The sequence below is a fragment of the Macrobrachium nipponense genome, chromosome 49 (genome assembly GCF_015104395.2).
Source record: "Macrobrachium nipponense isolate FS-2020 chromosome 49, ASM1510439v2, whole genome shotgun sequence".
Taxonomy (NCBI): Eukaryota; Metazoa; Arthropoda; class Malacostraca; order Decapoda; family Palaemonidae; genus Macrobrachium; species Macrobrachium nipponense.
In genome coordinates, this window is record NC_087224.1 from 18393553 (window position 1) to 18417722 (window position 24170).

General features: G+C 40.3%; 1 protein-coding gene across 1 annotated transcript in view; it reads left to right on the top strand.

Moving 5' to 3' along the window:
* Positions 1–24170, top strand: part of LOC135205360 (RNA polymerase II-associated protein 3-like) — a 128134-nt gene that overhangs the window by 80978 nt on the left and 22986 nt on the right. Inside the window, 1 exon segment of the mRNA XM_064235849.1 lies at positions 9386–9518. Within this exon segment, the coding sequence (XP_064091919.1) occupies positions 9386–9518 (133 nt within the window).

Sequence of the window (24170 nt, forward strand, 5' to 3'; positions counted from 1 at the left end):
TCGTTTGAAACATCCAAGAAGGTTTCTCCAGGGATTCCGAGTTGGAATCTGGATGTAGTGCTACGTTACCTGAGGTCCACTAGTTCAAACCGCCTCAGTCTGCCTCGTTTTTAGAGACCTCACGAGGAAGACAATTTTTCTCATGGCATTGGCTTCCGCAAAGAGGGTTAGTGAACTCATGCACTAGAAGGAAATGTGGGATTCAGAGGAGATGCAGCTATCTGTTCGTTCCTACCTTTGTTTTTTCTTGGCTAAGAACGAGAACCCCTCAATCCTTGGCCTAGAGCTTTGCAGTCCAAGGCTTTTGTCCCTGCATTAGTAGGCGAGGAAGCAGAGAGGTCGCTTTGCCCAGTACGAAGTTTAAAGTTTTATCTACAGAGAAAGAAAAAACTTAAGGGCAATGATGTCAAACCTTTGGTGCTCTGTAAGAGATCCAAGGAGGACTCTTTCGAAGAATGCGCTTTCTTTCTTTATCAGAAGCCTGGTGAAAGAAGCGCATGCGATATGTGATGAAAGTCAATTCAAAGTTCTTAAGGTCAAAGCTCATGAGGTAAGAGCGATTGCCACGTCATTGACTTTCAACAAAAACATATCCCTGAGTAATGATTATGAGGCAACATTCTGGCGTTGCAACTCAGTCTTTGCAAACCACTATCTGAGAGACGTCAAAATTACGTATGAAAAGTGCTTCGGTTAGGCCCGTCACGTATCGGCGGATTCGGTGCTGGGGCAGGGAGCTGAGACATATCCTTTGTAGTATATATTTTCCCCCTTGTTAGGTTTTTGGTTGTTTGAAAGAACATGCGGGTAGGCATGTTTTTCATTTCGTAGTTCTAACAATGATTAGATTGGTTAGGTGATCGTTTATGTTTGAGCTCCTTGCAATGATAGTGGTTAGGTTCTGTCATATAAGTGGGCGAATCCCCGTTGACAGATCCTGCTCAGATTCTATCAAGTAAGCGGATAACCAAATCCCTTTGATAGACCCAAAGAGTCTGTCAGCTGTATGGTCACGCCCTCGCTGAAGCTCTTAATGCAACGCAGACTCATAGACAGTAACTACGAAGTCTTCTGCCTAAACAGGTAAGAACCAGGTTGTATTTACATCCTACAACTAGTGTTGTTTTTCCCCTTTTTTCCATATTTATATTGCTGTCTCTTTCCCTCCACCAAGGGTGTCAATCAGCTAAGTATATATTCTGACAGGAAAAGTTCATGTACAAAATGTTATTGTTAGTAATAGCAATAAGGTTTTGTACATACTTACCTGGCAGATATATACGATTGATGGCCCGTCCCAGCCTCCCCTCAGGAGACAGGTGGAAGGAAAAATTCTGGCTGGAAAGGGAGATTGGTTCTTACAGCCGCCACCCAGCGGCGGGGGTAAGAGGTAGATCACCTGACCTACCTGTCGCGTGTGCCGCAAGTTTTGAATTCTGTCGTGACGTCAGAGACGTAAAGCTAAGTATATATCTGCCAGGTAAGTATGTACAAAACCTTGGTTAATTATTTTTACCCAACAATTTATGTAATTTCTAACAATACTTTTTTATTTTTCATTTATACAGTTGAGTCCGGGTTTAGTAAGTAAAGCAATTTACATAAAATTAACGTAATCAAACGGAGAGTCAGTCCAAAGAATTCAAATATACAAATATAGCTAAATAAGAGTTAAATAACAAAAAACCTGTAAAGTCAAAATATAAACTGGAGGCAATTTACCACAAATTCAAAAACACTTTAGCTATATCAAAACTAATTCACTCGCAGCGTAAACCATTGAATAAATAACAGGCAGCATAAATAATCAATATACATCATAAATAAGCAAATTATTAATCATAGCAAACAGGCAGTACGAACAATACTAAACAGGCAGCATGCCAATTATGCAATAAGAAATCAGCGGCAAAAAATAAACACTCACACAGCCCCAAAATAGCCTAAGTCCAGGTAGCATTACACAGTACACAAAAGCTGTAAACAATCTCCATAGAGATAACAAGACAGACCCAGCTGTCAAAAAAGAGAATGGACACAGACAGACTATCTACGCAAAACACAGAAGCAACAACCAAATGCTAACTGGAACAACGCATCCCTGACATAGGCGATTACTGCCGAATCGTCTGCTGCCAAATTGGAACAATCCGTCCCACAGATGACCATGGTTGATCATCTAACACTCCTCCTGCATACCAAAGCCAACAGGTAAGGTATACCCGCTGCAACGCCTCCATGCTGCTATGCTGCTGAGGACCTGACTCGCTGCCATACTAAACCCGACTGTCGAACTTCAGTTAAGACGACAGACATAAAAAACTTGCCCCACAGAAAAACAAGAACAAGTTAGGAGGCAACAACCCACCATGGTCAAACGATTGTTCAACAACTGAAAGATACCTCACTATATATATATATATAATATAATAGAATATTATTGATTATATATATTAATATATAATATATTATATATATATATTATATATATATATATATATATATATATATATATATATCCTATATATATATTATATATATATATATATTATATATATATATTATATATAAAATATATATATATATATATATATATATATATATCTATATATATATATATATATAATATCTATACATATATATATATATATATATATCTATATATATAGATATATATATATATTATATATATATATATATATATATATATTTATATATATATATCTAATAAAAGGAGCCCATAAAACACCAAAATGTAGAGAGAAAAGTACTATATTCAGAGACTGCTGTCTCTCTCTTCAGGTTATATGAATGAGAAAAGTTTACAGAAAAGGTGGTATTTATACCAAGAGATTCGTCCACAGTAAGCCAATTTAGGTCACCCCCGCTGATAATCTTCCTTTAATCTTCTTAAGCGTTGGTTGAATGAACACTGCGTCGACGATGTCCAATGTCCAATTCCCTTTTGAGAGTTCATTACCTGCTTCTCTTTTATTAAGGCCGATTCCATCATTTGACTCTTGTACCGGCAGTTGCTGCTATAAATTACACGTGACATATTCCAGTTTATTCTATGGTTATGTTCATTTATATGGTTGAAAATAGCCGAGTTCTGTTGTCCATACCTAACTGACCGTTTGTGTTGTATTAATCTCTGGGGAAGTGATTTACCTGTAAATAAACCGATGTAAGATTGGTCACAGTCCTGGCATGGGATCTCATATACCCCAGAGTCTTTGGGCGATGTCTTTTGTTGGACGTTAATCAGGGATTTGGCTAAGGTATTTGGGTAGGTAAATGCAAAGGTTTGGATTTCCCAAGGGTGTGAGTTACTCTCTTAATCGTCTCCAGGTGGGGAATTTTTATTTTATTGTTGGGTGTGTCTCTGGTCTTGTCTTTAGGGGGTCGGTAGAAAATTACGTTTGCTTTTTGAATTGCTTTCTCAATTATATGGTCAGGATACTTTAAAGATGAAAGTTGCTTGCGAATTAGTTTCCTGGAAAAAGAATTTGAACTAATTCGCAAGCAACTTTCATCTTTAAAGTATCCTGACCATATAATTGAGAAAGCAATTCAAAAAGCAAACGTAATTTTCTACCGACCCCCTAAAGACAAGACCAGAGACACACCCAACAATAAAATAAAAATTCCCCACCTGGAGACGATTAAGAGAGTAACTCACACCCTTGGGAATCCAACCCTTTTGCATTTACCTACCCAAATACCTTAGCCAAATCCCTGATTAACGTCCAACAAAAGACATCGCCCAAAGACTCTGGGGTATGAGATCCCATGCCAGGACTGTGACCAATCTTACATCGGATTTACAGGTAAATCACTTCCCAGAGATTAATACAACACAAAACGGTCAGTTTAGGTATGGACAACAGACTAGGCCTATTTTCAACCATATAAATGAACATAACCATAGAATAAACTGGAATATGTCACGTGTAATTTATAGCAGCAACTGCCGGTACAAGAGTCAAATGATGGAATCGGCCCTTAATAAAAGAGAAGAGGTAATGAAACATCTCAAAAGGAATGGACATTGGACATCGTCGACGCAGTGTTCATTCAACCAACGCTTAAGAAGATTAAAGGAAGATTATCAGCGGGGGTGACCTAAATTGGCTTACTTGTGGACGAATCTCTTGGTATAAATACCACCTTTTCTGTAAACTTTTCTCATTCATATACTGAAGAGAGAGACAGCAGTCTCTGAAATATAGTACTTTTCTCTCTACATTTTGGTGTTTTTATGGGCTCCTTTTATTAGATGGAATTCTGTTGTTACAGAACATTTTTACCAGTCATATATAATATATATATATATATATATATATATATATATATATATATATATATAATATATTATATATAATATATATATATATATATATATATACTATATATACACAGTGGTACCTCGAGATACAAAATTAATCCGCCGTTCCGAGGCGGCCTTCGTATAATGAGATTTTTCGTATCTTGGAACACATTTTACATGTAAAATGGCTAATCCGTTCCAAAGCCCCTCCAAAAACACCCTATTAAATTCATAATAAAGCTAAATTGACCTATAAACATGAAATACAACAATTTGGACCATTCAATACCTAAATTAAGAATAAAAATCCAAAACCTGTAAATAAAGTGTATATTAGTGTACAAGAAATATTATTACTGTAACGTAAAATGTGGAAGCTTACCTTTTGAGTGAGGCTATCTCCAAAAGTGGCGACAGAGGAGGAGGACAAACGGCAGATAACGTACGTACGTTTAACCCCTTCTTTACCGGGTGGGTGAGCAGAATGTAAACATTGCGTTCGCTGCCGAACTGAATCTCTCGGTAGTGACTCCAGTTTGGAGGGGTGCCGATCGTAAAATATTTGCCAAAAATACACTAATCAAGACAGCTAATGAAATTATCAGGTATTATTAGCACTATAATAACGCATATTCTTTGTTAGTTTTATCATCCTACAGGGAAAATAAAGGATTTTATGAAAAAAAATGTGAAACTCAGTGTCCCTTGTACAAGGGACACTGGTGGTCGGTGAGAAAACTACAGTCTTGAATAGAAATTCGGTCTTACAGAATGTTGGTATATCCACCTGGAACATGCACATAAAGTATTATCAAAATAGAACAGTAAATAAGCACGTAATAACAAAAAAAAGAGCAAAAACTAAAGCGAAAGCCCCGCCAATAATATGGAAATCACAAATTTTTATAGTATATCTTTCAAAAATTGGTCGATGTCATTTTCTACGTTTTCTAAGATTAGTTTCATCACAGAAAACAACTTTAGGGGGATCAGGGGTATCTAAACTAATTTTTCAAGTTTCTTGTCCTCAGAAAAAATCGCTTTTTTGCTTTTTCTCTGGTTTGGTTTTTTATATATAAAGTTACTATAAGGCTTTATTTTTACCTTCATTTATCTGGTGTTCATATCTTTTATTTTTTGTAAAATGTAATAAGTGAATAAATGGAATACTACAGTAAATGATGTGATGCAACTGGTTTGTATACTGGGAAAGAAGTAATTAACATGTTTACGCTTGTCTGGTTTTGTGATTTTTTTGTTTGAGACGCAGTTCATCTGTCACCTACACACTACTATAAGCAGTAATAATAATTTTTTTGGGTTCATCATACGTCTGGCATCGTGTCATACTGTTTATTTTGCTCCAAACTCTTCAAAACCGAAATTACAGAATGATTGGAAGTCCTATCTGAAAATAGGAGTTTTGGTGGTACTATGCGTACCACCTTTTATGCACCCGGGGCGGTGTAGTAGACTTGAATGGTGGTACCCACCTACCTCCAAACAAACTTTCGGTAATGAAGAGGTTACTTTACGCACATAAAAAATTTAAGGAAAACTATAAAACTAAAATTTACGAAACACCTTAACAAAACTGTAACACTTAACTTACAAAAATCTAGAAATTACGTAAAAATAAAATTTATTTATTTATATATATATTTTTTTTTTTTTTTTTTTTTTTTACTTTTACGTAGGCTTTTTTCTTTATCACCACTTTCAACGTTCTGTTTTTCATCACTTGGTTCTTCCTTTTTGCTTTCAACTTTCTGTTTTTTATCACTTGGTTCTTCCTTTTTGCTTACTCCTACTAATGCTGAAGGCCTCTTTAAAAATAACGATCCAAGGAAGATTGCTTCTGCCTACTTTTTCACAATGTTCCTGAAACTGACTCAGGCAAACGTCATGGAACTGCGCAAGCATACGACCTGTGTGAGCCTTTTCGGGGTGTCTTTTTTCGATAAACGATTGCACTTTATGAAAAGCGCCTAGAATATCCTTAATTTCTGCCGTTGTCATAGGCTCCTCCTCCTCGCCGCTGCTGGAGAACTCCTCTTGAACGACATTATGTTGCATGGCCTCTAACTCCTTCAGGTCATCCGTCGTAAGCTCCTCTTGGTGCTCCTCGAGAAGGTCGTTGATGTCGTCCTCGTCGACGACCAGCCCTATGGACTTGCTGAGTGCAACGATCTCGTCAAGATCTGGTTCCAAAACAGTTTCGGGATCGTCAACTGTTTTCTGACTCTGCAGCACTAGCTTCGCCCACCCCATCGAACCCTCGAAGTCTCGGGGGTCGGATCGGCATCAGGCCAGAGTTTCCTCCACGAGGAATTCAAGGTTCGCCTCGCACCTCCTGCAAGCTTGGTCAATGAGTCGGATGCAAATGACGATGTCGAAATGCTCCTTCCAAAATTGACGCAAGGTGAGGTTTGTGGTATCAGTGATGTCGAAACATCTCTTGAAAAGATGTTTCGTGTACAGCTTCTTAAACTTCGCTATCACTTGTTGTCTATGGGCTGGAGGAGAGGGGTGGTGTTGGGCGGAAGAAAAAGAATCTTAACGAAGGAATACTCCGCTAGGATATCTTCCTCGAGGCCCGGAGGGTGGGGAGGGGCATTGTCCAACACCAGCAGACATTTCAGGGGGAGGCGCTTCTCTTGCAAAAAACTCTTCACAGTCGGGCCGAAACACAGATTTACCCACTCCGTGAACAAAAGCCTTGTTACCCAGGCTTTTGCATTAGCCCTCCACATCACTGGAAGCTTCTCCTTCAACACTTTGTGGGCCTTGAAGGCTCGAGGAGTCTTGGAGTGATACACCAGTAGGGGCTTCACCTTGCAATCCCCACTAGCGTTCGAACAAAGTGCGAGCGTAAGCCTGTCTTTCATAGGCTTATGCCCGGGTAGCTTCTTCTCTTCCTCCGTGATGTATGTCCGACGAGGCATTTTTTTCCAAAAAAGGCCAGTCTCATCACAGTTGAAGACTTGCTGAGAACTGTAGCCTTCCTTGGTCATCATCTCGTCGAATGTCTTTTTAAAGGCTTCGGCCGCTTTCGTGTCCGAGCTGGCAGCCTCCCCATGACGCACCACTGAATGGATGCCAGTCCGTTTACGGAATTTCTCGAACCAGCCATGCGAAGCCTTGAACTCTGGGGTTGGCGTTGAAGTCCCTTCCCCTCCGTCGTCTTCCGCCTGCGCAATCAAATCGCCGAAAATAGCACTGGCCTTGTGGGTGATTGCCGTCTCCGTTACTGTATCGCCAGCGATTTCTTTGTCTTTTATCCAGATGAGGAGCAGCCGTTCCATCTCGTCGTGCACATGGCTCCTCTTGCTGGGAAAAACAAAAATAGTTATGCCCCTTCGACGTGTAGTTGCTTTGATGGCATCCTTCTGTTTAAGGATGGTGCATATTGTCGACGGATTACGGCCGTATTCCTTTGTGATCACACTCAATCGCATACCAGCTTCGTACTTCTTTATGATCTCCATCTTTGTCTCCAAAGAGAGCATGCGCTTCTTTCCGTGAATTTCAACTTTCTTGGGACCCATAACTAAGTTAATTTACGTTAAAGTTACACAATACAGTCTTCGCACAACACGATAATATGTACTGCAACGAAATCACTAACGAATTTACGTTACTAAACGAAATCGTTGGAGCGAACAAATGCCGATTGCGTACGGTAAAGTTTCGGGTGCGGAGTGGCCGAGCTAAGGCACGCCAACACGTACGTATAGAAGATGCATGATGGGAGGGATGCTGTCCAATTAGAGAGAAGGATCTCATGGCTTGGCTAGCATCAGGAACCAATGGGAGAGCAGGAGGATGGTGGCAAGTCTACTATAACTAAGATGGCGGCGCGCGGCGCGAGTTTCAAATTGTTATGGGGCGAATCTCGGACTTTCAGAAACCCTTCGTATCCTGAAAACTTTTCGTATGTAGAGCAGTAAAATTTTTCGTCTTTGCTTTCGTAACTTGGATTTTTCGTAAGTTGAGCCTTTCGTATCTCGAGGTACTACTGTATATATATATATATATATATATATATATACATATATATATATATATATATGATATATATATATATATATATATACTATAATATATATATATATATATATATATATATAGATATATATATATATAATAAACATATTTATATATATATATATACGAAGATATAATATAAATATATATAAAGAGAGAGAGAGAGAGAGAGAGATTTACATATACATGAAGAAAAGTATGTTTTTATGTAGCCTAACATAATAAAAATATACATCTTTTACTCATTCATATATTTGTGTACATTTACTATCAATTGAAAGGCTTAAAATTTATATGGCCGGTTAAAGAGCCAAACAATAACATTTAGATTCTGGCCATTATATCTGCTGCATTTAACTATTACATAAGCTTGTGGTAGCTTATCAAAATATTACTTTCAACCAGCATTGATTCATAAAAAAAAATGCATTGATATGTAAAACATACCAATTTATAATGAATAAATGAACAAAATACAAGTCATCTCTCGCCAGCTGGGCATAAACATTGAGTTCTTTTGTTATTGTTGTTTTGGGATGCCACCAATAGATGGTGCTAGATATTGCCATCAGGTTTTCTATGATTATGAATCAAAGAAAATGGACCAGTAATTTTAAGGGTAAACATTTTTCTATGGTGGTAAACCAGTGTTGATGCTCGCTCTTCTAAAACAAGTCTCTGTCGTCGCTCAGGAGCGCAGCCACACTCTAAGGGTTAAGTAGCATGGAAGAAGCCGCTTTTCGAAAAATAGAGAAGATTCTCTACAAACATAATGTTGCTAAAGTAGGCATTACTTTTAATAAAGTATGCTTGAGAGAGGGTCTGCTTCCTAAGTACACTTTTGTAAATATGATAAATGGTAAAACCAATGGTAATAAAATCTGCAGATGCAGCACCCAGACCTAATATTCATTTTTGTTTAGATCATATACCTGTTGTGAGTTGAGGACTGTCATTATGTACTCTTCTTTTCTGAGTAGGTTCCATGTATAGTTTTCTTCATTTCAGGTATGAGGCAGCAGAACTAGATTGTAGTCGGTGTCTCAAACTAGATCCCAGCTACATAAAAGCATACTTGAGACGTGGTACATCCCGTCTAAAGCTAGGAAAAATACAACGTGCAACTGAAGACTTCCAGAAGGTAAATACATACACAATTGCTTTTCAATATTCAAAGTTGTTTTAATAAATATGATGGCTTTTGTATCAGTATGGTCCAGTCAATTGTGCCTCAGTTTCAGTGATACAGTAACAGTCTTGTGAGCACATCAGGAAGCTGTTTGTGTTAGTACTGTGGACAGTACAGTACAAAATTTGAAAGAAAAGGCAGTGTTTTTTTAATTTTAATTTTTTTTTCTAACTTACACAACACTTGTTCATCACTGTTGAATGACTATGGCATTCTGGGCTGGAACAGTATAGAAAAATGAATTATGATTGCAGGAGAAATGTTTTTCCCATTGTAAATGTTTGGAATGATGGTATGCTGTAGAGGATGCAAGTAGGGGAAAGGTCCCAAGTCTAGGGTCAGAAATAATTTTGTTGGTCTGTTCAGATAAATGATCAACTATAGAGATAGAAGACAGGGAAGAGGAAGAGAGATGCATCCAGGAAAAAGAGGAGGGAGACCACAAGGGAGGTGGCAAGGGCAAAGAAGAGGAGGTTGGAGTGGAATCAGAATCTTAAAACAGCAGAGGGAAAAAGATAAAATATTCAGGATAGCCAAGTGGCTGACAAAAAAAGTGCAAAAGGTGTACAAGGGGCAAAATATATTTATTAAAAAGACATTATAGTTGAAAGCAGAGAAGTACTGTCCAATATTCCTTTGGAGCCTTCAGGATATGTTAGTGCAATGTGTTAATGATGAAACAAATGAACTTGAAAGAAACAAATTTACTTTTTAACAACCTTTTGTTTTAACTGAATTACCCTCCTCCTAAACCCACAACTCATTCACAGATATACTCTGTTTTTTTCCATCCGTCAATCCGCCTGTGGTGTTTTCGCATGGTAATACTGCGTCCCGGGCTTTAAATAGTTACGCTATGTGTAAACTTAGGTAAATAAAAGGATATCTGGGTGTACATTAGCAACTGAAAAGTGTTTTAATAATTTACTGTATGCGAATTACACCGTTAATATTTGAAATAGGATATTATTTAAAGCCTAGGACGCAGTGGTACCATGCACCAACACCACAGGCGGATGGACAGATGGAAAAAAAACAGAGTATAGATCAGACTACATAGAGTGATTCAGGTGATCACCAGGAACTTAAGGCTCCCCGTACATGCCCACATCTAACTGTCAGTTGGAGTGAACTAAGAGACTGAAGAACCTCAGTCTTATCCACACACTTCTTTTCGGATTGTAGTCAATGCCTCGGCTCTTCTTGAGGTTTGTTGTGAGAGGAAAGCCATGGTTACTCCTCCTGCGCCAAAAGATATCAAGACATTGTCTCCGAGCACAGTTGGTTTAGTGGTTATGATGGTAAACAAAAATAAACGTATAATAGAATAAAATGGACTAAAGGTTGGTTGTTAAAACAACAAAAGCTATCCCACACCAACATTTTGAAGTAACTTATTTGAAAAAGATGACTAGTTCAATTATAATTATCTTTGAATGGATTATGACCTTAGTTTGGAATTGCTCTCATTAGTAGAACTATTAATTAAGAAACAAGATACTTGTATGAGGAAATCCATACCAGCCCATGAAAGATTGATAGCTACACTACAACTTGTCGCAACTGGACAAAGTTATGAGGATTTGAAATTTACCACAGCCATTTCTGCTCGATTACTGGGGAAAAAATCACACCTGAAACTTGGAAGATAATGTGGACTTCTTTGAGAAAACAGTATTTGAAGGTAAAACAATGATAAACATAACATTTATTTTAATTGGGTGTCTACATATATGTGTATATTTATAGGCTACCATGTATTCACATATACATATGTATAAAAACAGTGTACAACCAAATAAAAAATTATTCTTTGCCTTTATTTCTGTACATAATTCTTATGTAATCATAGAAGTAGAAATTCCATATATTATTGATATATATATCTATATAATATATATATATATATATATATATATATAATATATATATATATATATATATGTATATGATATATATATATAATATAACTATATATAATACAGCCAACAAAATATATACTTCACTTTTATAAAATATATATGTATGGGGATACAATCCACAATGAAGTAAAATCCTCTTGTAGTTTAAAATATATATTTCTTGTACAGGATAAAGCTTTCAACCATCAGTTGATGGTCGAAAGCTTTAATCCTGTACAAGAAATATATATTTTAACCTACAAGAGGATTTTACTTCATTGTGGATTGTATCCCCATTTACTTCGAGGTACGACATAGTACCTGGCTTCTGCATATACTATATGTATATAAGGGATTTTGACGTAGGAAAAAATCTATTTCTTGGTGATTGGCTCGTGTCGCCCTATGAAGGATCCTTAATATCATTCTTTCTAGGCAAAATTAATCTAAATCTTACCAGAGAAAAACAAAATTAAGAAAATGTCAGTAAAACTGACTCGCTCACTCTATAAAAGAAGTGTCGGTATGAGAATAGGGGCGAGTGGGATCACTACCACGAGTCATTCACCATTTAGACCTTCCAATCCAAAATCCCCACTAGAGAGAGCTGATACTAACGGGTGATGCGGCCGCTACTACTACTACTAAGGACGCCACGGACAGCAGCGCCCCTAGCGGTCATCCTTAATCTATGAACATCTTGCCCTGCAGGGGGGGTGGGGGAAAAGCAAGACAGGGTGGGTTTCATAGGGCGACACGAGCCAATCACCCAGAAATAGATTTTTCCTACGTCAAAATCCCTTTTCTGGGCTCAGCTCGTGTCGGCCTATGAAGGAGTACCAGAGAAACAGGCAAGATGGGAAAAAAGGACAAATGAAAAAACAGTAGTAAAAAGAGATATATAATATAAGTGAATCAGGTATTACAGAATACAAATTAAGTACTTAAAGCTAACTTATGCTAAACAATGGCATAAAAAAGAAAACCAACAACATAAAGTACTTAAAACTAACTTATAATAAACATAGTAATATACAATAATGCAATGTAAGTTAACAAAACAGATTCACTTAAGCAAGGTATTTACATAATATACAAACACATTGTGTCCTACCCTAGCATAAAAATAAGGGTATGGGACACTGAAGTACCTTGATAAGTACAACGGTGTGGATGTCCCTAGCAAAAAATAAGGGACAATCCACTAATATGATCTCAGCGGCTAAGGGCTAGAGTATCTGAGTAGCATGGCGATAGGGTGAGGCATGTTAGACGAGGTAGGTAGGAAGGAGATCTGGATCTATACTATGACTACTATACAGTAACAGGAGAAACAATGTTTCCCGCTCCTACTGCAGAAAATTTTAAGGATTCCAAGGACTTTAGATAGTGACGTTTAAAGACTGTTGGAGATTTCCATCCAGTATACTTTTTAAGATCCTCGAAGTTCATATGTTGAAAGTAGTTAATTGAGGTGGCTACTCCCCTGATGTCATGTGCTTTTGGGAATGAATCAGGATTGGCTTGTTTAATGAAGTAAAGGATCTGTTGTCTAATACCTTTTACTGATAAAGTACCACCTTTTTCTCTCATGAAGAGAGAACCTGAGGATCTTGAGGATGTGCGAGATAGAAAGGCTCTTAAAGTTGATACTGGGGCAGAGAGAAGGGTCTTGCGGAAGTGGGATGACTTTTCCAAGGAGCCACCTTGCAAGAGGATCCTCATTTTTAGCTAAAAAGCTACGATCCGGAGCAAGCAGGACTTCTCCTGAGGGGAGGAATTCTACATGACCCGCATCTCTGGATAGAGCCGACAGTTCTGAAATTCTAGCTCCTGAGGCTAGGCTTAATAAGAATAACGTCTTTCTAAGGAGCATTATGAATGTGCACGACGAGTTGTCAGTATCTGATGCTAGTTTGAGGACGTCATTTAAGAACCTGAGACTGCAGTAGGCCTTGAGAAGGTCTAAGTCTAGCACAGGCTTTAGGGATAGACGTAAAGTAAGATTCAGTCAGATCTATCTGGAAAACCCAACTGAAAGATCTTCTTCAAAGCCGATTTATGCGTAGTAATAGTGCTAGCTGCTAAACCTTTTTCAAACAAGGATCTGAAAAAGGATATAGCTAAGTTAACTGTCATGGTTGTAGTGTTTGATTCTTTCAGGAAGGATGCTAATTTTTTAACAGCTGAATCATATTGTCTAATAGTTGACTCTCTCTTATCTGACTCTAGGAAGAGGATGTTTTGTGGATCAATGTTAGCATCTTTGTTAGCCGCAAACTTCATGAAGTCCATAAAGTTAGGGTCTGAAGAATTCCTGAGGAAGCGAACACAGTCCTCATTTGTACTGCCTGTGACAGCTTGGGATTGGGAATCCGTTGAGGTCGGAGACCCAATTCCAGAAGCAGAGGATACCAGTTGCTCTTGGGCCAGTCTGGTGCAACCAGCGCTACCAGTCCCTTGAAAGTCCTCAGCTTGCTCAAGACTTTCAATAGAAGATTCACTGGAGGAAAAACATAAATTTTCCTCCACTGACTCCAATCTAGCGACAGGGCGTCCGTGGCATAAGCCAGAGGGTCCAGGTTGGGGGCCACATAGCAAGGGAGCTTGTGGTTTGCTTGTGAAGCGAAGAGATCTACTTGAAGACCTGGGACTCTCCGGCATATCCACTGGAATGACCTGTCGTCTAGGGACCATTCTGATTCCAGAGGGACCGACCGGGACAAATCGTCTGCTATCACATTTCTTACCCCCGCCAGGTGAGTGGCGGACAGATGCCATTTGTGTTTGTCTGCTAGGGCAAAGATGGCTATCATGACATGGTTCACATGTTTGGATTTGGACCCTCCTCTGTTGATGCAATGACTACCACTGCACTGTCCAAAACTAGTCTTAGATGAGACTTTTTCGGGGGAAGAAGTCTCTTCAGGGTAAGAAATACTGCCATTGCTTCCAAAACGTTTATGTGGAGCTGGCGGAACTGAACTGACCAAGTCCCCTGAACTTGTTTGAATTGAGAATATCCCCCCAACCGGACAGGGAGGCATCCGTGTGAATGGTTAATACCGGAAGGGGATATTGGAGGGTACCAGTTTGGCCAGTTCTTCACTTTTGTCCATGGACGGAGTTGATTGCGAAGGATCTGTGGAATTACTGACAACTTGTCTCGAGATTTGGCGTTTGCTCTCGATCGCCAAACTCGGTTTATATCCTTCAACCTTGCTTTTAGGAGGATGTCTGTCAAGGAGGCAAACTGAAGAGAACCTAGGATTCTTTCCTGGCTTCTCCTTGATGTTTGTTTGCATTTGAGAAATTGTTTCACAGCTTTGGCTATTTCTTTGCGTTTGACCACTGGAATTGACAGATTGTGGGAAGACAAATCCCATTGGGTAACTGGGACGGCCTGAACGAATTGCTGCTGCTGCTGACGTTTCTGGTAAGGCTGGAATCTTCTACGCCATGCCTTCTTTGGTTTCTTACCAGCGGCGGGGGCGGATTCTTGTTTCCTCTTAGAGGAGATACCCCATCTAGCTCTGAGGCTCTGGTTGAGCCTAGCAGCCTCATGGTGTACCTCATTCACCGCGGACTCTGGGAAGAGGTCCGCCCCCCACATGCTGGAAGCCAGGAGCCTATTAGGTTTGTGCCTAATAGTGCATTCCTGCAGAACGTGCTTTCGACAGTTCCTCCTAGCTAGGAAGAAGTCGAAAGCATCCGTCTGAACCGTTTGAAGCTGAGACTTGGCCAGAATCTTAAATAGAGGTTCTGTGCCATACGATAAAGCAGCCATCTCAGTAATGATTAGAGAATTGAGGGATCTCCCAAACCTAGTTCGAGCGTCGAACTCTGCCTGAATCAAGGTATCAGGCAGCCTTGGAAGCTTTTCACCAAACTGGTCCATTGCACAGTCCGGTTTGAGCTTACCAAGCGTGAAAGTGGAAGGCAAGTTCTCCCACAATTCTCCGAAAGCTGGAAAGAGCGGAGAAGTAGACTCCGCTTCCCTCAGTTGTGGCATGGGCTCATCCTTGAGGACTGCCTGAAGAGTCGATTCCTACCATATTTTGGTAGCGAACGGAAGGGAAGCCTCCTCCTCCGTCGCAAAAATAGTAAAAGGACTCTTGAAAGCCTGGAGCTTGGTGTTGGTACACTCCCAGTCCTCAAGGCAGTGAACCCATTCCCGCTGAGCGTGCTCTCTACTATAAAGCACATGCTCTCTGGTGATCTTGTCTTCCCTAGTGAGTGCCGCTGCGGTCAGCCTAGCATACCCAATGAAAGGCTGCGTCAATCCCGGAGGATAAAACTCGAAGTCCTCAATCCTTCGAGTTCCACACTCCGGGACAGAGATCATACCGTCCTTGAATGGAGCGTAAGCGGCCACTCTCCATGGGTTCTCCATGGGAAAGGAAGGTGGTAGCGACTCATAAGGAGGTAGCTGGGGAATACCAGCACTTGCTACTGGGGAGACTGGGTAAGGAACCTGAGCAAGCCCAGCTACTCGTCCTCATTCTCTCTAACTCTGTTAGAGAGATCTTGGATGGGACTGGCCCGACTGACTCAAAGTGTTCGACAGTTGTGCGAAACATCTGTTCGAACTTGGTTCCGAGGGCGGAGACCTGTGAGCCGACCATCTCTCCTACCTGTTGCATCACCACTGCTGAGGAGAAGGGCAGTGGGATCCAAAGGTGCTCGGGTCCCGCTACTTCCAACCGGCGTTGCCGGAGTGGATGCGGTGGAGGCCGGAGAAGGCATTGGCTCAGCAGGAGCGCGAGCCTTCTCCTTAGAAGCCTTGCTTCTAGAGCTCTTGGAGTGTGAAGAGCTCGGCTTAGCCTTCACCGCGTCAGCATAGGAAGTCGAAGACTTCTTAGCTGAAGAAGACGAAGACGACTTTTTAGAAGTCGTCTTAACGAGGGTCTTCGGTTCTCTCTGGTCCCTTCACCTTTGGGGGTACGAGAGAGCGGGAGAGCGGGCGGTCTCAGGATCCCGAAAAGCCTTGGAAAGACGCAGTAGAAGAAGGGACAGGAGAAGATCCAGGAGCGCCCAAGGAAAGACTTGGGCACCCGACACACCTACCTCAACTAACAAATCCTCCGCACCTACCGCCATAGGCTCAATATTAAGGTCCAAGGTTGCGACATCTGGGACCGTCTCCTGCGTGGCCACGGCCCCTAACGATTGCTGCACCTCTTGCTGGATAGAAGCGATGAGAGGGGCTGCAGAGATGGGGTCAACATATCCTGTTGACTTGCCGCTGGGGAAGATCTGAATGGCCAGCTTCTTGTCCAGGATGTATGGCTGGCCCTTGGCGGCGTTCTTGCCGAAGCCGCCCACCCAAGACCTCAGGGTTGCTAGGGCGACTTTCCCTCACACCGGCAGCCTGAAGAGAGAAGGCGAAATGAAGCTTCTAGTGCCGGGGACGGGGTTAACAAGCTTATGACTAAGTGTTGTTAGTAATACGATAGAAGTCTACAATCGACTTACCCCCCCCACCAGCTGACTGACAAGGTCGTAACAGATGGAGCAGGCTTCCGGGTGCCAGACGATCATGGCGTTGTGATTCGTGGCACATGGGGCGTGAGTCCTGCACTCATCGTGGGCGCATGGGTCGTATAAGGTCGCATTGCACCCTAGGACCTGACAGTTGGTAGCCTGTAAGTGGAAAGATACATAAGCATCAGGAGAACCACTTACAGCCTAACAATTGCTCCGCTGCATGCCGGAGCGGTTAAAGTAGATTAAACCAGAGCCCCGCCATAAATAAACGTGTGGTAACAAGAAGGTTGGGAGTTTGTCCAAGGCTACGCCAGAGACAAGAGAAAAAATCCAACCAGGTGTGGTGGTGAGGTATGAAACCACGACGGAGAACGACGGAGATGGTATACACACAGTATATAATACTAAAATTCATCGTAAAATTAGGGTATATCCTTAAAAATAACAAAATAATTATCAAACTTTCCTCCCCCCGTCTACTAGAAGAGTGCCCGGGTAAGAAAAGCAAGCTCTCCTCCGGTAGCGGGGGAAAAAAGAAAAAAGGGAAGGATATAGTAGGCAAGCAATAGACCACGAGTAGTGACCACCCCGCCCGCTAGCGGAGCCAGACGACGAACTATAACCAAAGGTTATAGTTCGAAGGCTCCGTTCGTTATAGTGTGGGGAAGGGTGGGACTGAGCAACTGGGGGGGAGGGGGGAGGGGTCCCAGCGTAACGCGGCGGGAGAGAGAGAGAGGGGGGGGTGGCCTACTCCTCCCCGTCTCAACAACTACCCGCTCGGAGAACGACGGAGATGGTATACACACAGTATATAATACTAAAATTCATCGTAAAATTAGGGTATATCCTTAAAAATAACAAAATAATTATCAAACTTTCCTCCCCCGTCTACTAGAAGAGTGCCCGGGTAAGAAGCAAGCTCTCCTCCGGTAGCGGGGGAAAAAGGAAAAAAGGAAGGATATAGTAGGCAAGCAATAGACCACGAGTAGTGACCACCCCGCCCGCTAGCGGAGCCAGACGAACTATAACCAAAGGTTATAGTTCGAAGGCTCCGTTCGTTATAGTGGGGAAGGGTGGGACTGAGCAACTGTGGGGGGAGGGGTCCCCAGCGTAACGCGGCGGGAGAGAGAGAGGGGGGGGTGGCCTACTCCTCCCCGTCTCAACAACTACCCGCTCGGAGACCCGGTACCCGAAACAAGTGGTCGCCCTAAACCCCAGCTGGGGAGAACCCCTGGCCTCCTCAGAGAAGGAGGGAGGAAGGCTACTGAGGTTGTCATAGCAACCAAGGGGTCCCCCAGACCCCTCCCTATACCTGTTAGGGAGGGAAGGGGAAGGGTAGGTGCGATGGGACACGTGACCGCAAGTGGCCTAGGTCGCGATAGCAACACAACCGTGGGAGGGCCACGTGAACCAGGCTGTACCAATACATGGGACATGCACCTAGGCTAGCCTAACACCCTAAAATGAACTAAAATTACATCATAACAGTGGAAAAGACACTTTTCGTAAAAGAAAAAGAAGCCCAGAGGAGGAGGCAAAACTGTTCCGAGAACAGAAGACTACTGGTCAGGCCAGCCAGGTCGATAGCCGATGAAGAGCAAGAGCCGGGATGCTGGGCCAGAATACAGAATAGCCCTAAATACCAAAACTAAGAGAATGGTAAACGGGCTAACCTAGCTAAAAAGACGATGTAAAACGATGAACGTGATTATGTAAGCCCATAAGTACAAGAAGTCCCAGTATGGAAGACCGGGAATTCTTTAAACATGAGGCAGCATGGCGCCGCCACGAGCCGACCGGGAAACCGTATATGACCTATTAGAAGGAAAATACTGGTCCCTGGAAGACTAAAATACAGTAAAATACTACTTATGAGGCACTTAACTTAGCCTATGCGATGGCAGCACGTTCCATGGTAAAGAAGAGGGGATAAATCCAAGAGATTAGCACACGTGAAAAAATGCGTCCCAACGCGTACTGCTAAATATTAAGGATGACCGCTAGGGGCGCTGCTGTCCGTGGCGTCCTTAGTAGTAGTAGTAGCGGCCGCATCACCCGTTAGTATCAGCTCTCTCTAGTGGGAATTTTGGATTGGAAGGTCTAAATGGTGAATGACTAGTGGTAGTGATCCCACTCGCCCCTATTCTCATACCGACACTTCTTTTATAGAGTGAGCGAGTCAGTTTTACTGACATTTTCTTAATTTTGTTTTTTTTTCCTCTGGTAAGATTTATGATTAATTTTGCCTAAAAAGAAAGAAGATATTAAGGATCCTTCATAGGCCGACACGAGCTGAGCCCAGAAATATGTTTGTATATAATATAGGTCAGTCCCTGGTTATCGGCAGGGGTTCTGTTCCGATGGCGTGACGATAACTAAAAATTGCTGATTTTCAGTTATCGTCACCTCTGTTTAGGTAGGTATTGAGTCAACACTTGATTATTGACACCGATAAGCAGAAATCAGTGCATATCGGTGCCAAAAATGGACAATTTTCATTGCCAGACAAACGCCATAATCAGGTCGACGATAAACTTAGGGACTGCCTGTGTGTATATATATATATATATATATAATTATATATATATATATATATATATATATATATATATATATATATATATATATATATATATATATATACATATACATATACATATACATATACATATACACACACACACACACACACACACAGTGGCCCCCCCGTATTCGCGTTCTCCAGATTCGCTGACTCACACATTCGCGGATTTCTCTGGGGAACGTTTCCCTGCATTACAGGCGGCCCTCGGTTAGCGGCAGGGGTGGTTCCGTTCTGGCCACCGACGCCAAGCGATTTTTCGACGCTGAGCGATTTTTAAAGCCTACGGCCGCCGCACACCTTCTTTCGAACTCTAGACCAGTCAAAGGGGCCGTCAATCCACAACGGCGCAATAAGTCAAATTATATTTATGCAGTATAGTACTATAGAATTTACTGTACAGTAAATGTGGGTGTCTAAAGTATGTAAAGATATAATAAAGTTTATACAGTGTACAGGTAGCTGTAGTGTTCAGGTTACGATCATTAGTCTTACGATAGTTCGATTTTATGAGAGATCAAATTACAATGGCCTAACTTTATCCATCTTCTAGTTACATAAGTTCAATAACAGCAAAAGAGAATGATGAAAGTATGGTTTTAAAGTTATACTCGTTGCGTGAACGTGTACAACCATGAACAACCGAACGAGAAAACTACTTTTTTTTTTCTAAGTACAACCGAACTGGATAACATCTGTTTGGCTTGTATTTCGATCATCGTACTACAGTGCAACATTACCGTATTTGTTATAAATGGCGTTATGTATAGAATAGAACTGAGATATCTTAATGAAATAACTTTATTCGCTATAGATCAGAGATCAATATAGATTAAAGATCAATCGGGAAATATACCGTTAAATTTAAACCTAATTATGACTGAAGCTGAGAAAACTGTTCAAGCTGCTAATGACTATTATCGTACATCGGCAACAAGGATAAAACTGCAGTAAACGTCTGCCATCACACACAACCATAGATAAAATTGGGATAAAATCATTTTGATCAAAACTACTGTGCTTGAAAGAACACATTTTACTGTTGGTTTCACGCCGATTTAAGATAAATAACGTAAAGTTCGTATTACGATGATATAAAGGATTACGTATTGCGAACGGAATCACGTAATTTCTTACGCAATAAACATGCCGCCAACGTAATATGTTAACGAAAAAAATAGTAGTTCACATTCACAACGAGACATATTCAATAAATATTTCCACCTTAAAACACGCTGTATAAGGAAAAATAACTTTGTCTCATATAAGTCAAGTATCTAGATATTCGTTTATGCTAACTAGAAGCAAGAGCATTCGCTCAGAATTGCGTTATGGGGAAACAGACTCGTATTCATCAGCTGATTTCAAACCACAACATTGGCCGCTCCGCGGAATACGGGCTTAAGTTTGCTATAGTATTTTTAAAATACAATAATATGAGAATACATACAATATTCTTGGATACAGTGAAATAATGTATAACTTTTTAAAGGATTTATGGAAAAGATGCATAATTAATAAAATAACACAATGCATTTTTCGGAACTGGCGGACAAGAACGAACATGAAAAACCATCCCCTGACAACGTGGAGCGTAGTTACAAAGGCTGCCTTAATTTGTATCTTATTTCTGTACAAAAATGAAAATACCTTTACGCAATATATTTTCATACACATTTTAAACATAAAAGCATAAACATTTGAAAAATCGACACATCAATTGCTAAATTTGCATTTTTTTTTTTTTTTTTTTTTTTTTTTAAACGATATTTTTGGAAAGAGCGGCAGACGGCGGCAAAAAAGTGCAAATTAGCGATCGATGTGTGATTTTATAAATGTTTATGCTTTTATGTTTGAAATGTGTATCAAAATGTATTACGAATAGGGTATTTTTATTCTGTGCAGAAATATGATAAAAAGGCAGCTTTTGAAACCCCTTCAACGTTATCGACTACGATGTGTTTTTCAAGTTCGTTCTTGTATGCCGCCGCGGCATACAAGAACGAACTTGAAAAAAAACATCGTAGTCGATAACTTGAAGGGGAGTTTCAAAAGCTGCCTTTTTATCATATTTCTGCACAGAAATAAAAATACCTTATTCGTAATACATTTTTCATACACATTTTAAACATAAAGCATAAACATTTATAAAAATCGACACATCGATCGCTAATTTGCACTTTTTTTAAATTATATTTTCGGAAGAGCGGCAGGCGGCGGCTTACAAGAAGAACATGAAAAAACATCGTATTTGGTATCGTGAAGGGCAGTTTCAAAAGCTGCCTTTGTATCATATTTCTGTACAGAAATAAAAATGCCTTTCACGTAAACATTTTCACACACATTTTAACAAAAACAGAAACAAAAATTATGAATCGACACATCCATAGCTAAATTTGCACTTATGTAACTCGTATTTTCGGCATAGAACAGCGTCAGAGGCATATATTTTACCCTAATACCTGCGTAATAACTCTCCATAAAATTTGTTAATATAATTTGCATAACCTTTATGGTCTGAACGGCATTTCTACATATGTATGAACTCGTTAGACAACAGCGCTAGCGGCGCTGTTAACTGAAATTTGTGCCGTAAAGATACCTTTAAAATGCCTTATTTTTTTAATGAATATTTTTGACGACCGCCGTAAAAAACCGATTCGCCGTTGAGTGATTGCGCCGTTAACCGCGGGCCGCCTGTATTGCGGAAAAGGAAAATTCGCGCATTAGCTGTATTTTTCTATGATAAAATATCCACAATTCTGTTTTTTTTTTTTTTTTTTTTTTTTTATGAAATTAATCATAAAATGCACTTTTTGTGATAAAACTATTTAAAAACCAAGTATGAAAAATTTTTAGTGGGTTTTTTCTTGAGTTTTAACTAACAAAATAGGCTGTGTTTTTAGCATTTTCTTAGGGGTTTCAAACATTCGCGGGTTTCTAACTATTCACGGGGGGGTTCTGGTACGCATCCCCCGCGAATACGGGGGACCACTGTATATATATATATATATATATATATATATATATATATATATATATAATTATAATATATATATATATATATATATATATATATATAATATTTATATATATATTATATATATACACATTCCCCGTTTATGACGGGGTTTCTGTTCGTGAGATGTCTCATAAGCTGGAAAAATCATCAAAAGTTGTAAACAATCCTAAGAAATCCTTACTTTTAATGCTTTGGGTGTATATACTTAAAACTATGTACGTAAACTGCATTTTATTGTGTTTTTCATTAAAAAAGAAAAAATTTCAAATATTTTATTATTTTGTCTTTTTGGAGTCGGTACTTCTACCGTCGGATTGGCATTGTAAGTATGGTAACCCTGGAACATGTGTCGTAAATCTGGAAATAATTTCTGATGAATATAATTGAAAAGCATTGTAACCTCTGAACATTGTATGTTAAAACCGTCTTAAACCAGGGAACTGCCCTCTGGACCTCAGCACTTGCACAACAAGGGTTTAGAAGTTACTTGAACTCATAGAAAGGCCTGGAAGAGGTCTGGGCTTCAAACAATAAAACTCTATGGGTTGAAGGCTGTTACAGAGTAAGGGAAAAATTAAAGAGAAACTCTAAGGTTTGATTTATAGGGAGTATATTTACAAAACAAACTATGTGAATAATATGGAAAACACCTGAGAGGTGGGGTGGACTTTTAAAGGTACAAAGCATAATGCAATTTACAGGTAGTCCCTGGTTATCGGCGGGGGATGATAAGCGAAAACCGGCGTTAACTAAAACTCTGTGATTTATGGCATCAGGTGTTTTGGTTAATGTTGCCTCTGTTAGGTAAGTTACGACGCCATAAATGGTAGATTTTATGGTGCTAGACACCCCATAAAACCGGATTGCCATTAACCGGGGACTGCTTGTATAGGGGATGGTTGCAGACAGCTCTCTCATTATCTGACACGACCAGGACACGTGAATAAGATCTGGGCACGTGTAGATAATGGTTCCCAGAGCACAGGAGGGAGGAAATCCAGTGGCCCATGAAGACTTGATGGAATATCAGTAACAAGCGGTGGTTGCATAGGCACAGGTGCGATACACTTGGTTGCTGCTCACGGTACTGAAGCCAAATTGCAAAACTCCCTATCTACTTATTATGACTGAGCTCTCTCAAAAGCAACGGTATTACTGAATCAGTCGTAAGGGGAGAGGCACGTTAATTACTGATGGGGGAATTGATACACAATTACCAAATACATATGTTATTTCCCAAATAAATCACATTAGCGAACGCTAATCACAATGGGCTTTCCTAGCACAAAAGAAACAGTAATTCAAGCACAAAAGGGGGTCCACAGCATCCTGAATAGCAATGTTAATCTAGTAAATTTAGGTATAACAAAGGGTGAGAATGATACTGTGATTCACAAGGTGGGGGGAAAGGCACAAATATTGCACTTGGATAAGGAAATGGAAATTAGTTGGAGAAATAAGAGAACGTAACCTGACTGCCAATCTCGCTTTACACTGCCAATCTCGCTTTACAATACCTTAGTCAAAACTCGATCCACGTTCCTTTATGGTGCCGAATGGGGAAAGGAATGGAGGGGGCACAACAAAAGAAAACGCGTAGTGGCGGGCCGTAG